Consider the following 13,898-nt stretch of genomic DNA (forward strand, 5'->3'; position numbering starts at 1 on the left):
GCCAATCAAAATGGCCGTGACGATCGGTACCTTCGACCACGCCTAAATTTGCGTGTGATAGAAGTACCAACAGTCAGCATTGTTACAAATCGCTACATTACATACTTTGCAGCCGTATCGGGTCCTTACCCTTCGTTCATTTCCTGATATCGGCTGGAGATAGCCTCCTTTTTCCTTCCTTTTTTTCAAGGGTCGAGGCTGCCCTTGCCGGCAACCTTTACAAGCTAGGCAGGGGGAATATTTGCCTCTATAGACATGATTAATATCTCTTTGTAGGTGATTTTGCCGTGCTTCTGTATTATCATTGTCTTCTTCCTTCCCTGTGCGACCTCTCTTCCTTGTGTGACCGTCAGATGCGTATTTGTTGAAAATGGCATTGTAAATAGCCTCTTTCCAAGCTTGAAGTGTGCTATAGGGCTTCCAACGAGGCTGCCGGGTCTTCTTCTGCAAAATGAAGCTATTCGCAAGTGCGACTTCAAGGAGGAAAGACCAAAGCAACGCCTGCCAAGGACCGCGCCGGAATCGATGCTGATATGTTGTATAAGACCTTATCTGATCACCGCGGTCCACGTGATTCATTTCAACGTTATACTGAGCGGCAACAGTAGGAATAGGGATCATTTTGAAGCTATCACCATTGAAGACCTGCTGCAGGCGTTGTGCCTCTGCCTTCGTGCCTCTTTTGGCAGGCAACTTCCTCTTTGTTGGTATGCGCTCGTGAGGGGCTCCGCTGTGCACAGTTGAAAGGAAGAGCACCACAGAGCTATCTTTCCAAGCGATTTGAAGGACCTAGGGATAACAGAAAGAGACGAATTAGTAAGGGAAATATATGTAAAGTTGTCTATACCTTTTTATCATACGTCGGGATCAAATATACCTCATTATACACCAAAGGCGTGCCATCAGGAAGCTTCCCGGTCTCTTTTATATGCTTCATCTCGGTGGTGATGCCGCAGTTAGGGCGTGCCGTGCCTGTAGCCCCATATCCAAGCTGCCGAAGAAGGCGGAAGAGCTGCGGCGATGAGAAGAGGTTATCTGTGAAGACGTGATGTGTCTGCGTTGACAGCCTTTTCAGTAGGTGGACTACGACGCTCTGTGTATTGCTGAGGGGGACCTCGGTCCGTAGCTTTCCCTTCTTGCCGTACGGCTTTGGTATAGGTAGCTCGACCGTCACAGCCGTATATGGTGATGACTTCACATGCCAAAGCCACTGCAGAAAGAAGCCCTGTTGCGCAATAACCCAGACTTTAAAGCCCACCGGCGTGGGCTTTCCCTTGACGAGCGTTGTCTCTTTCGATCTGCCTGTAAACGGGACCATGCACTCATCTACAGTCAGATTAGTCCCTGGAAGATAGAGCTCGATAGACACCTTTTGTATGTGATTAGACCACTCTTCAGCCGCTTGGAAGGTCTTTGGAAGATCACTCTCATCCCTCACATCGAGCTTGGTGTAGTCAAAAGTGCGGAAATACCGTGTGATCAGCTCGAACTTCCGTAACGGCATGAACTTGATGATTGAGTGAAGAGGGCGCTGATCTCCTAGGCTAGGGGCCTTCCAATGGTCCTTGAGGGATATTTCCCTATGAATTCCTAGGTAAATAAGGACCCCAAGCCATACATAAGCTGTTGCAGTAGAGATGCCTTCCCACTTAAGAATGCGGGACTGTTCGGAAAGGGGGGTATTCCAGCTGTCAATAACGGCATTTTCGAGCAAGTGAGCGACCCAGCTGTTGGTGTATTCAATCCATGACTGTACAAGGGAAATAGGTATAAAAAGCTGGAATAATTCAAGTGGTTCCTTGGGCAGAGGGTTGATCCTGAAATCACGATATTCTAGGTTGAAAGGTTGAAAATCATCGCCGCGGCCCTCTTCGGGCGGAAGGTTAGGCACGCCGGTGGGGTCATTAGCTGCTGCCTTTGAAGGCGGGGTATTAAAGCTGTTATCATCTATGTAATCTTGTATCTTTTGAGAGCTCATCGTTTTATTTGAGACTTATTAGGGTCAATTTGTATGAGGATTTTGATGATTTTGGTGGTGTTGATCGAAGAAGCTGTCTGACGGGAACTTTACGTAGCCCGCAGGTACCTGCAAAATTAGTCAGTAAAGTGGGGCTAGTGACATGTTTGAGGCCTTGTGCCGCTCAAAGAGATAGGGAAGAGTTGAGTGCTGTGCCTTATGAAGGAGCAAGAAACCCCAGCTAGTAGCTTCGGATAAGTCATCAAGATATCCGAACTGACTTGACCAGGGGGTGCTTGATGGCATTTCTGTTTCGCACAAGTTTAAATATCTTGAGAGATCTCAAAAATTGGAAGACGAATCGAAGATGAGTAATTTGAGAGATAGTGAAGTGATACCAATACCCTTACAGATCACTACTATGGTGACCTTATACATTGCCAGTGCCTTAAACAGCCTACCTTACCCAAGGATGAAGGCACGGATAACATAAACAAGCACGGCAGAATACTTGAGTTTCTCATGCATATTTGTATTCGTGCCCAAGCGAAGGTTCGTGATACAGAAACTGGCTGAGAAGTACGAGCTCAGCTCAAAAAGAAAGCCGAATTCTTTTCTTTCTCGATTACTTATCCATTCAAACCAAGGTATCCAAATGAGTAGGCCTGGGACGACCTTGTCATCTATAAATGGAAGGAGGGGCAGTCCTTGCAAGCCACTCCCATTCCGCTAGGCTTGGCCAATTTACACGGTCGGCGCAGGGAAAGCGCGTCGCGTCGCCAAAAACACGTCGGACCAAATTGATTTTCAACGTCTGAGCAACCAAGAGCCACTGTAGCACGACGTACTCCCATATTGATCAGCAAGCATAACGGACGATAACGCCGTCTGTACTTCTACGCTTCGAGCATCTTCATTTCTCATTCCGATAATTGATCACCTATTTATTTTATGTTACAGGCTCTCATTGTATCATTGTTTATTTCCCTTCTCGACTTTTCCTCGTCTACTCTACGCGATCGTCGCGTCCCGATCTCCCCCTTGATGATACAAGACCGATCGCCGTTATACAACTCTCACTCACCCTCATGAAACTTGTGGCATATAGACTTAGCGATCGAACCGCTTCCTTACTATCGTCGACATGTATCTCCCGCGGCAACTGATCTCTAAACTCTACGTCCACCTGCAGCAAACAAGACACCCGCTCTCCCCACCTGTACTTATTCTCGTCGCTCTCGAACCCGATGCTCTTTGTGCTTGCAGGATCCTGACCCGGCTACTGAAACATGACTATATTCCCCACAAAATACAGCCTGTTGCTGGTTATACAGATCTTGAGAAGGCTGGCCGAGAATTGGTCGTGCCCATGATGGAGTCTCAGGGAGGTAGTGGTGGTGTCGTTGTATGCCTTGGTGTTGGGGGTATGGTTGATCTGGGGCCACTCCTTGGCCTTGAGCCCGAAGGTGACGATCAGCCTTACAGTGGTGTCGAGGTCTGGGTTATAGACGCTCATCGACCCTGGAACCTTGGAAACGTTTTTGGCGGGTTTCCCCTCGACCCCGAAACGGAGGTCTCATCGTCTTATCAGTCGAGATGCCCTACTGGTGTCAATGGTGGTATGATTGAATCAGCATTTAAACCTGGTAAGGGTGGTATTATTGTCTTTGATGACGGCGATATTGTCGACGATATGCAAACTGAGCGCAATGCGTATCTCGAATTGATGGAGATGCCCGAAATCGACGACGATGGTGAGGACTTGGGAGACACCGACGATGAGGATGACGACGAAAATCCAAACGATATCATCCCAGAGCTTGTTCGTGCAGGTCAGAAGCGAAAAAGCTGGTCAGATGCAGAGGACGAAAGCGACGATGATAGGCCCCACCAACGGCGAAGGAGTAACTCAGTATGACGGCTTGAACTACTTATAATTGGACTTACTGACATTTCTGTGCAGTCTAGCTCTATCGCTGAATCACCTCGGCGCCCACAGCAAAGAGGGCTCATATCAATGCGGCAGCCTGATCCTGGTCTGTCAAGCGATGCTATCGAGCCTCCCTCCGGAGCACAGTTACCTGCAGGGCCGTCACTTCGCGCACAAAAGAGACAGCTCCTGCGGTTACGACAAAAGCACGAGGCCATTCTCCACCAATATTACAAAGTTGGATCTTCTTTCTCGGAACCGTTATCATCGATGATGTATTCGCTTGCTTCTGATCTTGGCAGAGCAGACAATGACCTCCTATGGTTATCTATAGTTGGAGTCACATCTATGGAACTCTATGGCCGCTCATCGGCAGGCATTGCTGCGCCTGTCAGACAGAGCGACAAGAGTCGCCCAACAGGTTGGTTGGGCGCTCGAGGTGCTAGAATACGCCAAGAATTTCGCGATGAAGTCAGGCGATTGAACCCCCCGGAACTTGCGAATGGACGTGTTGCTGCAGAAAATGCAGGCGTGATTCCTACGACAGCAAGGAACCCTGAAGATACAGGAATTCGGCTGTCCCCTGAGCCCAGATTCTTGCTGATCAGACACTGGAGCCTCTACGACAGTATGCTGCACTCGCCATATCTCTTTTCTCGCCTCAAGACTTGGAGCGAAGCAGGAATCAAGCGACTTCACAAGTTACTTGCAAAGATGGGGGTCAGCCTGGCACAGTGCAAGCAGAGCTATACTCACATGGACATGATGCTGAAACGTGAGTTAAGGGCAAAGCTATTGAAATACGGCTCACTTTACAACCTTGACGAGATGGTACCGTCCGTCGATACGGATGGTAAAGATCGTGCTGGCGCGAAGGATGGGTGGGGGTTTGTCCGAAGTTGGGGATGGCGAGCAACGCTGAGTGCCCAGGATGTTGGAGTCGTTATTGGTGCGCTGCTAGAAGTTGGAAAACATGTTCAGAATACAGACCCCGCCGTAATAGCAAGTCAAGCTGGCCGAGACGCAGAAGAGGAGGCCGAGTTTGCAGCTCAGGGCGAAGAATGGATTGAGCGGTTCTGGGAGGCATATGACGCGCTTGAAAAGTAAGTTCAATCCGTTGAAGACCTATTCTCCTCGCTGACTTCGACAATAGTATCGACGCGCTGAAGGCCGGTCTTCCTACTGCTCAGTTCCTCCACCGTGCCATATACCGGACAGGAACATCTCTTATCAACAAAAAGCAAATCAAGCATCTTCGTGCATTCCGCATGTGTGTGGTCAAGGAGGGCCCTGACGTTTCATTGTTCACCCATCCCGCAGCGCTGACCAAATTATCACTCTGGATAGGCGAAGCCCTTGCTGAACAAGAGCGGGAAACGCATGGCAAGCTATCACATGGTGGTCGCGGTACACCCCTTGTCGTCGCAAGCCTGAACGAGAAAAGAGGTGTATATGTCGTCGTAGGCACTGGCGGCGGTGGCGGTCCGGATACCACACTGCTTGACAGAGAAGCCGCCAAGAAACGCAAAGCTGAGAGAGAAGAAAAGCTCAAGAAGAAAGAAGAGTCACGTCTAGCGAAGCAGAAGATACGAGAGGATAAGCGTGCAGCCCGACAAGACGCGGGTGATGATGACGACGAACTGGAAACGGAATCAGAGGACTCGGATAGCTCAGACTCTGACGCGTCGGATGACGAGGATGTCGAGCATGAGAAAGGCTACGGCCTCAACAAGTTTGGCATCGCGTTTCAAGAGGTAGTGGCAGAAACCAACACGCGGGTTCGAATTGACAGTTTTGAGCATTGCGTGGTAGAGGTGAAGAAGGAGGATCTTGGTGGTTTTCTCGAGAGCTTGAGCATGAAGGTCGTTGTTGGCTGAAGAACAGAATAGCACGGCCTAGTTTGATGGTTGCTAAGTATCTAATGATTGTATACGTGGAGTCGTCCTAGTAGATGCAAGCGGACGGGATGATTAAAGTAGTTTTTGAATTGGATATCTTCCAAGCTGGCAGAGGGATAGGAGTCAGGAGGCATCATGATTTGGGACAGGGAGCATGCATGGGTGGAACTATGGTTACGATACCTCTAAGCAAGACTTCTCTTGGGAGTAAATTGAGCACTTAGCACTTGAAATATGTTTTCACTCTACAATTGGATCTTGTGACAGAGATGATCCAATGATGTTAATTGATATGTGAGGCCTCTTGAGGCATCACTCGCAGGGGCTGTATGTCATCCTGAGCTTTTCCTTGGAAGCTAGCTAGGTGAGGTGAAGCAGCGTTTATTTAGTCGAGGTGGGCGCAGCAAAAGCTTATTGACGATAGAGTGGTTTGGTGCCGACTTGGCGCAGATTCTTCCCCTGTGAGTTGTGACACATGAGCGCTAATTGCATATTGTGGAATTACAACTGTTTGTTCATAGTCCGTTTTGCACGTATGTAATCGGGGATGCTTGGGTATCAATTAGTCCGTAGCTAAAGATAGTGTCACGAGCCCTTTCAGAATTCCGAGCATACCACTGGTCCAGTCGTTCTGGAACCAAGACAGACATATTAGTTCTGGGTGACTCGATCGGAGGCTTGTATCCTCGGACTCTGTCGGGGTCAAAAATCGAACTCAATCACGGCAAAAGAATCCATGCGGATCAGAATGATAACCCAGAACAGGCTAGGTATGACAGCACAGCCACAATCCTGTGCTGGGTTATTGGTTGCATGCGTGGATAACCTGGTCGCCACGCTTCGAGAAATCGAAAAAGACACAGCCTCTTTGATGGTTCTGGTAGATCGTTGCTGGGACTACATATGATGGCTCAAAGAGGCAGCTGGTCTTGTAGACAAGGTCCCTTGAGGACCGGTATCAGCGTCAGTATTGTGATACTGTGGTCGCTCAGTCTATTGCATAGGCAAAGCAGGGTGTTCTGGAGATCTCGGATCCTCGTATTCACGGACTGCCTCGGATTCGTCATTAGAAGCGAAAGAAAAACCAGATTTCCAATGGGTCGAGACTGCATTCAGAGCGCGCTTTCGCTTACCAATTGGATGGATGGCATCACGGACCCGACCACTTGGAGTACAGCGGGGTTCTGGTACCCAGAAACCCCGCCCCCACTAACTCGTCCCCTAACTACCAGTGCCTGATACTGCACTGAGACCCCTATGATGCCCTGAAGGGTGTGCTGGGAGGCGACTTTATTCCAGCGGAGTTGTTGCCATGTTGGATCGCCTTTAACCCCGTCGGACTGGACTGCCTCCCGCCTCACCCTCATCATATTCCTTCCTTACCTGCCTTGCTTGCTTGGCCTAACACCTTGCATCAGTATCTAGCGGCCTCCACTTCTTACCTACGACGCAGGTAGTTATTCCATCTCCATCTCCATCTCCATCTCTCTTCTCTTATTGCTCTGCTTGAACCGACTTTTACCTGAGCCACTACTTCTCTTGTGTCCCTTCACGACTGCGACTCGTTTCTCCTCGCCTATTACTGTCGCACGACCCTGAGAGCTTAATAGCTTTCCCCTCACTGAGCGCTTCGCTTCTCTCCAGCCCCAACGTAACCTACTTATTCCACCCGCAATCCTCCCGCTATCGACATCGACATCGATATCATCATCTACCACGTTTCTTACCGATAAACGATTCTCAGAAGAAGCCGTCCTTATCCTTATCCTCATCCTCACTACGACGCCTTGATTCGAGAGCTCCTCATTTCCTTCGAGTTAAAAGATAGCCCCAGACGTCCAAGTCTTTGATCGACCGTTGCGCAATTCGCGCTCTCTATACCCCCCGCTGATAACATCGTAAAGTCCGAGGCGTCATGGGTAAATCGTAAGTTTATCTCCAACATATTCCTGCTGTTTTGGGCAGTCGCTTTGCCGTATTATTCGCCCTGTCGTCTCGGTGTCTCCGTGTCTTTTGCGTCACTTGGCGCCAGGAATCACATCGAGTCGCAAGCGCATTTGTCAACCTCGGATCCCCGCGGAAGCTAGGGACCGACGTCATTATACTTAGGGATCGACCACATCACAACGATACTAACCTCGCTGTGCCTATGCAGACAGTCAAAGCTTTCCCAAGATCAGCTCGTCGAGTTGCAGAAGTCGACTCATTTCGACAAGAAGGAGCTTCAGCAATGGTACAAGGGTAAGTCTCTGACACTGACGCGGACTCTCACTCGAGATATATCAGGAGTCTGCACCGCTTCATAAGATTGGAATTGCGTCTAACATCAGAGCTAGGTTTCCTCAAGGACTGCCCCTCGGGTACGCTCACCAAGGAGGAGTTCCAGAAAATCTACAGACAATTCTTTCCCTTCGGAGATCCGAGCTCGTTCGCCGATTATGTATTCAACGTCTTCGATAGCGACAAGTCCGGCACCATTGATTTTAAAGAATTCATCTGCGCGCTAAGTGTTACTAGCCGAGGCAAGATGGAGGACAAGCTGGATTGGGCCTTCCAGCTGTACGATATTGATGGCGATGGCAAGATTAGCTATGACGAGATGCTCAAGATTGTCGAAGCTATCTACAAGATGGTGAGTACCGACTTCGCGCCCAGCTTTGTAGCGTCATGTTCCCATAGGACTCTGGGAATGCGAGTGGAAGGATGAACCCCTACTAAACATCAATAGGTCGGTTCTATGGTTAAATTACCCGAAGACGAAGATACCCCCGAAAAACGAGTGAGGAAGATCTTCCGCATGATGGACAAGGACGAGAATGGAAGTTTAGATATGGAGGAGTTCAAGGAGGGTAGCAAACGGGACGAGACTATCGTCTCAGCGCTATCTCTTTACGACGGTTTGGTGTAGGGGTAACGAGATCCCGCCAACAACGACATGAACGGAACACGAGCCAGGAACAAAGGGAAGGAAATGAAATCAAAGACAAACACCTACAAGTGAAAAGAAGGATCCATGGGTGCCATACTGGCCAGGAGTGTGAGGAGCTTTTATCTTTTTGCTTTCACTGTTTGTCTCTGACCCAAGCGCACGGCCTCTTGCTTTACAAGGACGCGACTCGAGGGATCTTTGACTGCGGAATAAATCGCCTTGCTGTTTTTATACCAGGCTCTGTATTTTCATTGATTGTGAATGTTTTGTTTGCGTTTATGAGAGTGCTTTGAGATTTGACTTCTTAGACGCCATGGCGACCCCAAGCTCTTTCTTTCCATGGTTTTATACGGTCTCATGCTTAGATTTTGAGTATTGGTTAGCTTATCATGTTTGGGCCCAGACGTTGTCTGGGATGTGAGGGCTCGATTTCTGTTGTGAGCTTCCGGTATATTGATATATTTCGTCTCTGACGAATCGATTGCAGCTTAACATGTGGTAGTCATGACTGTTTGTCTTTCCCGGTAGCTTAATTACTTCATATCATGCCATAGGATTCAGGGACATGTCTAGGTGATTCTTTTTCCAGTTCCTGATATGTGTACTTACCTATATTTGATGTAAAGCGGGATCCACTTACACTAAACTCTCCGTACTCGGCTACATCAATCGCTTTCACACTATCTCGGTATCTCCATGTTAGACCAACCCTTTTCAACGAGATGCTCTATTTAGCATAACGCAAAATCCCTACCACGCTTTATCAGAATAAATAATATCTCACAATGGGCTTTGTAAATAGTCTCTTGGCAAATCTTGAGCCAGAAGTCGAAGACGCAGAAGAAGGTCAGCTTACAAGATGCTTCCACTCATGCAGGTCTCACTAAAAATGCATAGAAACTTTCATGCTGTATTCACAGCCTATCCCTTCCATGAATCTTGGCTTCATCGACTCCCGTGCTGCTTCCGTCGATGTTTCTGTTGCTGATCGGGACTACACTGTTCATCAATCTCCTACTGTTCTGTCATCGTCACGCGCAGGTGGAACAACAGGAGCTGGTAGATTTTTCCCTCTCATGGTCACTCAAGAGGAAAGGCTGACTTGAGATACAGTCTTATGGAAGATAGCTCCCAGCTTCGCCTCGTGGCTCTCTTCCCCGTCAAATCCCATTCTCGCCAATACCATCCATTCAAACGCCTCCATACTTGAACTCGGCTGTGGCATTTCCCCCCTGAGTGCCCTAGCCCTTGGTCCACGCGTAGCACGCTATGTCCTCACCGATCAGTCCTACGTGCAGCGTCTTGTTCAGCGCAATCTTGACGAGAACTTCTCTTCTGCGTTTAGCTCGGGGACGTCTACACCGACGAGTGGTCGAGGCAAGAAGAAACGAAGTGGCCATGGACATGGGCATGGTGCAGCACAGCCGAACATTCGCTTCACAACGCTTGATTGGGAGACGGATGAGGTAACCCCGTCTCTTACCGGTTCTGATGAAGCTCGTAGCTTTGACGCCGTTGTCGCCTGTGACTGTGTTTATAACTATGCTTTGGTAGACCCCTTCGTTCAGGCGTGCGCGGACGCATGCCGTTTAAGACTCTCTGATGAGGCCTTTGCTAATGATGAAGAAAGACGGCCGTGTGTCTGTGTCATTGGGCAACAACTTCGAAGTGACGAAGTATTCGAGTCTTGGTTAAAGGCATTTTCAACTTCATTTCATGTCTGGAGAGCTTCTGATAGTGTACTGCCCGCAGAACTGCGACCTTCGGCCGGTTTCGTGGTGCACGTCGGTATCCTTCGCGATGAGATCAAAAAGGGGGACTAATATTGCTTTCTTGACCTCGTAGCACACTCTAAATCAGATAGCACGAGTGTTCCAAATCATCGTTTTTTGAAGGAACCGGTTTTTACATCATATAAAAGAGCTTTCGTCTCAATCCGTTGCTATTAATTGTGATCGTTTTGATTCATAAATCTTCTCAGGAGTTACGAGTTGACATATACTCCAATTCTTTTGTGCTTTTGCATTCAGTGTCAGCAAAGCCAGCAATCCTTTTTGTCCATCGACCCAAGCAAATATTTGAAACCACAAAAGCCAGATGCTAATCATCATATGCCAGAAACCCAGATCCCTTCGCCGTTAAATCATTTCTTCATTCCCTCATCGCTTGGTCCGAATCACCACTCGAGGGGCTCCTTCTTCTCCTCGCCCCGATTTGTTTTGGGAACAGGCACGGCCTTAGCGGCAAGCTTGCCGCCCTGTCCGGGACGCTTCAGGTAACCTGTGCCGTCGAGCCATGGGGTGTTTTGTGTCATGCGTCGCTCGAACTCGGCAATCTTGTCCTCCTGCTGCATGGTCAGGCCAATGTCGTCGAGACCATTGACTAGGCAGTGCTTGCGGAACTCCTCAACGTCGAATGAGCAGATGGTCTCTCCGTCAGCGTTCTTGATTAGCTGATTGGGCAGATCAATCTCAATGTCGCGGTTGGCACGAGCCTCAGCGGCGATGGCTTCGAGGTTGTCCTTGTCCTCGATCCTGATGGGGAGCATGCCGTTCTTGAAAGTGTTGTTGAAGAAGATATCAGCGAAGGAGGGAGCGATGATGCACTTGATGCCAAAGTCCAGAAGGGCCCAAGGGGCGTGCTCTCGAGAACTGCCGCATCCAAAGTTGGGTCCAGTGACAACCAGAGTCTTGGCCTGTCGGAAAGGCTCTTGGTTCAGGACGAAGTCGGGGTTCTCAGACCCATCCTCCTTGTATCGGAGCTCGTAAAATAGTGCGGTACCAAGACCTGTTCGCTTGATTGTCTTGAGGAACTGCTTGGGAATGATGGCGTCGGTGTCAACATTGGATCGGTCCAGAGGAGCCGCAGTGCCCTTCCAGATAGTAAACTTAGGCAGACCAGAAGCAGCACCTCCAGCGCTGGCCAGAGTGTTGGTGTGAGGCTGAGAGTCCTGAGGCTGATCTCCGATCATCTCTCGCTCCTCAGAGTCATCCCTGGTTCGCTCGTCCACATGGGGCTCCTCCGCAGGGAGCTCACGGGGCTTAAAGGCAGATTGATGGGTGTAGTGTGATAGCTTGCGAACATCGGCAAGCTTACCAACAATAGCGGCAGCAGCTGCCATGACAGGAGACATGAGGTGCGTTCGGCTAAGAGCACCCTGCCGGCCCTCGAAGTTTCGGTTGGATGTACTGGCACATCGTTCCTTGGGGGCCAGAATGTCAGGGTTCATGCCCAGACACATACTACATCCAGCTTCTCTCCACTCAAAACCAGCATCAACAAAGATCTGGTCAAGGCCCTCCTCCTCAGCCTGTGCCTTCACAAGACCGGAGCCAGGAACAACCATGGCGCGCCTGATGTTATCAGCAACCTTTCGCCCCTTTACAACGTTGGCAGCGGCCCTCAGATCCTCAATTCGGGCGTTGGTGCACGATCCAATAAACACCTTATCGACAGGAATGTCCTCCATTGGTGTTCCAGCCGTCAAGCCCATGTACTCCAGCATGCGGCGGCCAGCAGCCTTCTTGCTCTCACTGCTGAAGGTCTCAGGGTCAGGGACACATCCGGTGATGGGAACGACATCCTCAGGGCTGGTTCCCCAAGTAATGGTGGGAATGATGTCCTTGGCGTCAATAAAGACATCAATATCGTATTTGGCGCCAGGATCAGACTGAAGAGACTTCCAGTAGGCAACAGCCTGGTTCCAGGTCTCGGAGCCATACTTGGGGGCCAGGGGGCGTCCCTTGAGATATTCAAAGGTGATCTCATCAGGGGCAACCATACCAGCGCGGGCACCACCCTCGATGGACATGTTGCAGATGGACATGCGAGCCTCCATGCTCAGGTTACGGATAACAGACCCGCAAAACTCAATGACGGCGCCGGTACCTCCGGCAGTTCCGATCCTGCCGATGGCGTGGAGGACGACGTCCTTGGAACTGACGCCAGGGGCCAGCTCACCGTCAATCTGTATCCTCATGTTCTTGCTGCGCTTGGTAATGAGGCACTGAGTGGCCAAGACATGCTCAACCTCGCTAGTACCGATACCAAAGGCAAGGGCACCGAAGGCGCCATGTGTTGAGGTATGGCTGTCACCGCACACGACGGTGGTTCCGGGGAGAGTGAAGCCCTGCTCGGGGCCAATGATGTGGACAATACCTTGTCGTTTGTCGCCCAGGCCGAAATATGTGACACCAAACTTTTTGACATTCTCCTCCAGAGTGACACACTGTGTTCGCGAATCGTCCTCCTCGATGAATGAAGCAATGTCCTTCAGGGCTTTGCGGGATGTGGTGGGGACATTCTGCAGGGTCCAGGGTTAGTAAATGCTCTGTTGACCACCATTTACAGTAGTTTTCAGTTGATTGGCAATGCATACGTGATCAGTGGTTGCGAGAGTGCAATCAGGTCTTCGGACTTTGCGGCCTGCATTTTCGAGACCCTCGAAGGCTTGCTGTTGGTAATTGGTTAGCGGATGTTCGGAACATGACGTCGATGCTTTGGGGAAGTTAAACTTACTGGTGATGTCACCTCATGGACCAAGTGCCGGTCTTTTGGCCAACTTCATCAGTTCACTGCCCATAAGCAGAATTAAACACATAGAAACGTACCGATATAGAGAAGAATTGTGCCATCGAGCTTTTCGTCGACGATATGTGCTGAGAACACCTTATCGTAGAGGGTCTGGGGGTTACCCACGGGAGCAGGCATTTTGATGTTATGACCACCCTGAGTTGATGACTTTGAAATAGTACTGAAGACACGGAGTGAGTTATGACTCTCGTGGACAGGAGATATCACGAATGCGGGGTGAGAAGGTACGGAGTTGGTTATAGAAGAAGAGGGCAGAGTTGATGGAGTTGTGAAGGTGACGAGAGGAAGCTATAACACTCCGCTTCAAACAGGGGAACAGAGGAAATGATGCAGCTGAAGAAAGAAGAAGTCAGGAATTGGACTGGAATTACCTAGGAAACAGGCGTCTCCTTCTGGGGTTTATCAACAAAATTTCATCTGAGCGCCCCTCTCCTACCCAATTCCACGAGCTTCATAGAATTGGTACGAAGGCGCCGATGATCGGAGGGGTCCGTTTGCGGCCGTCAGCAATTGGAGCTCACCAAGAGGCCAGAAGCCCCAGGACGGGCGCCAGCGCGGGGTAGACCCACAGCTGCCTCCTGCACTGATTGC

General features: G+C 49.8%; 4 protein-coding genes across 7 annotated transcripts; 3 read left to right on the forward strand and 1 right to left on the reverse strand.

The window, feature by feature from the left end:
• The first annotated feature begins 2,552 nt into the window (after nt 1-2,552).
• On the forward strand, nt 2,553-6,053 carry FOIG_05800 (cell division control protein 45). Of its 2 annotated transcripts, XM_031204646.1 has the most exons (3): nt 2,553-3,869; nt 3,921-4,990; nt 5,041-6,053. In XM_031204646.1, exons 1-3 carry the CDS (start codon nt 3,102-3,104, stop codon nt 5,762-5,764), a joined length of 2,562 nt encoding a protein of 853 aa, XP_031064895.1. In that variant the 5' UTR covers nt 2,553-3,101; the 3' UTR covers nt 5,765-6,053. The 2 variants fall into 2 exon arrangements, with proteins under 2 accessions (XP_031064895.1, XP_031064896.1); XM_031204647.1 differs by having other exon boundaries at nt 3,921-6,053.
• Nucleotides 6,054-6,732: 679 nt separating this feature from the next.
• On the forward strand, nt 6,733-9,351 carry FOIG_05801 (calcium-binding protein NCS-1). 2 transcript variants are annotated; one of them, XM_031204648.1, is made up of 4 exons: nt 6,733-7,711; nt 7,941-8,026; nt 8,122-8,417; nt 8,514-9,351. In XM_031204648.1, exons 1-4 carry the CDS (start codon nt 7,701-7,703, stop codon nt 8,691-8,693), a joined length of 573 nt encoding a protein of 190 aa, XP_031064897.1. In that variant the 5' UTR covers nt 6,733-7,700; the 3' UTR covers nt 8,694-9,351. The 2 variants fall into 2 exon arrangements, with proteins under 2 accessions (XP_031064897.1, XP_031064898.1); XM_031204649.1 differs by having other exon boundaries at nt 7,049-7,711; nt 8,122-9,276.
• Nucleotides 9,352-9,364: 13 nt separating this feature from the next.
• Nucleotides 9,365-13,115, forward strand: FOIG_05802 (uncharacterized protein). The gene is made up of 3 exons (XM_031204650.1): nt 9,365-9,560; nt 9,612-9,773; nt 9,828-13,115. The coding sequence occupies exons 1-3, from the start codon at nt 9,500-9,502 to the stop codon at nt 10,535-10,537; spliced, it is 933 nt and encodes a 310-aa protein (XP_031064899.1). The 5' UTR covers nt 9,365-9,499; the 3' UTR covers nt 10,538-13,115.
• FOIG_05803 (3-isopropylmalate dehydratase) lies at nt 9,370-13,754 on the reverse strand. Of its 2 annotated transcripts, XM_031204651.1 has the most exons (4): nt 13,325-13,754; nt 13,233-13,264; nt 13,093-13,167; nt 9,370-13,017 (listed from the first exon to the last, which is right to left on the reverse strand). In XM_031204651.1, exons 1-4 carry the CDS (start codon nt 13,422-13,424, stop codon nt 10,891-10,893), a joined length of 2,334 nt encoding a protein of 777 aa, XP_031064900.1. In that variant the 5' UTR covers nt 13,425-13,754; the 3' UTR covers nt 9,370-10,890. The 2 variants fall into 2 exon arrangements, with proteins under 2 accessions (XP_031064900.1, XP_031064901.1); XM_031204652.1 differs by having other exon boundaries at nt 9,946-13,017; nt 13,233-13,754.
• Nucleotides 13,755-13,898: the final 144 nt, after the last annotated feature.

This window comes from Fusarium odoratissimum, assembly GCF_000260195.1.
Source record: "Fusarium odoratissimum NRRL 54006 unplaced genomic scaffold supercont1.8, whole genome shotgun sequence".
Taxonomy (NCBI): domain Eukaryota; kingdom Fungi; phylum Ascomycota; class Sordariomycetes; order Hypocreales; family Nectriaceae; genus Fusarium; species Fusarium odoratissimum.

Coding starts and splice junctions, on each gene's coding strand:
- FOIG_05800 (XM_031204646.1), top strand. CDS start 3,102: ATGTATCTCCCGCGGCAACTGATCTCTAAACTCTACGTCCACCTGCAG. Junction 3,870..3,920: donor AACGGCGAAGGAGTAACTCA/GTATGACGGCTT, acceptor ATTTCTGTGCAG/TCTAGCTCTATCGCTGAATC. Junction 4,991..5,040: donor GCATATGACGCGCTTGAAAA/GTAAGTTCAATC, acceptor CTTCGACAATAG/TATCGACGCGCTGAAGGCCG.
- FOIG_05801 (XM_031204648.1), top strand. Junction 8,027..8,121: donor GCTTCAGCAATGGTACAAGG/GTAAGTCTCTGA, acceptor CATCAGAGCTAG/GTTTCCTCAAGGACTGCCCC. Junction 8,418..8,513: donor TCGAAGCTATCTACAAGATG/GTGAGTACCGAC, acceptor AAACATCAATAG/GTCGGTTCTATGGTTAAATT.
- FOIG_05802 (XM_031204650.1), top strand. CDS start 9,500: ATGGGCTTTGTAAATAGTCTCTTGGCAAATCTTGAGCCAGAAGTCGAA. Junction 9,561..9,611: donor AGTCGAAGACGCAGAAGAAG/GTCAGCTTACAA, acceptor AAAAATGCATAG/AAACTTTCATGCTGTATTCA. Junction 9,774..9,827: donor AGGTGGAACAACAGGAGCTG/GTAGATTTTTCC, acceptor CTTGAGATACAG/TCTTATGGAAGATAGCTCCC.
- FOIG_05803 (XM_031204651.1), bottom strand. CDS start 13,424: ATGCCTGCTCCCGTGGGTAACCCCCAGACCCTCTACGATAAGGTGTTC. Junction 13,265..13,324: donor CACAATTCTTCTCTATATCG/GTACGTTTCTAT, acceptor GTTGGCCAAAAG/ACCGGCACTTGGTCCATGAG. Junction 13,168..13,232: donor TCCATGAGGTGACATCACCA/GTAAGTTTAACT, acceptor AATTACCAACAG/CAAGCCTTCGAGGGTCTCGA.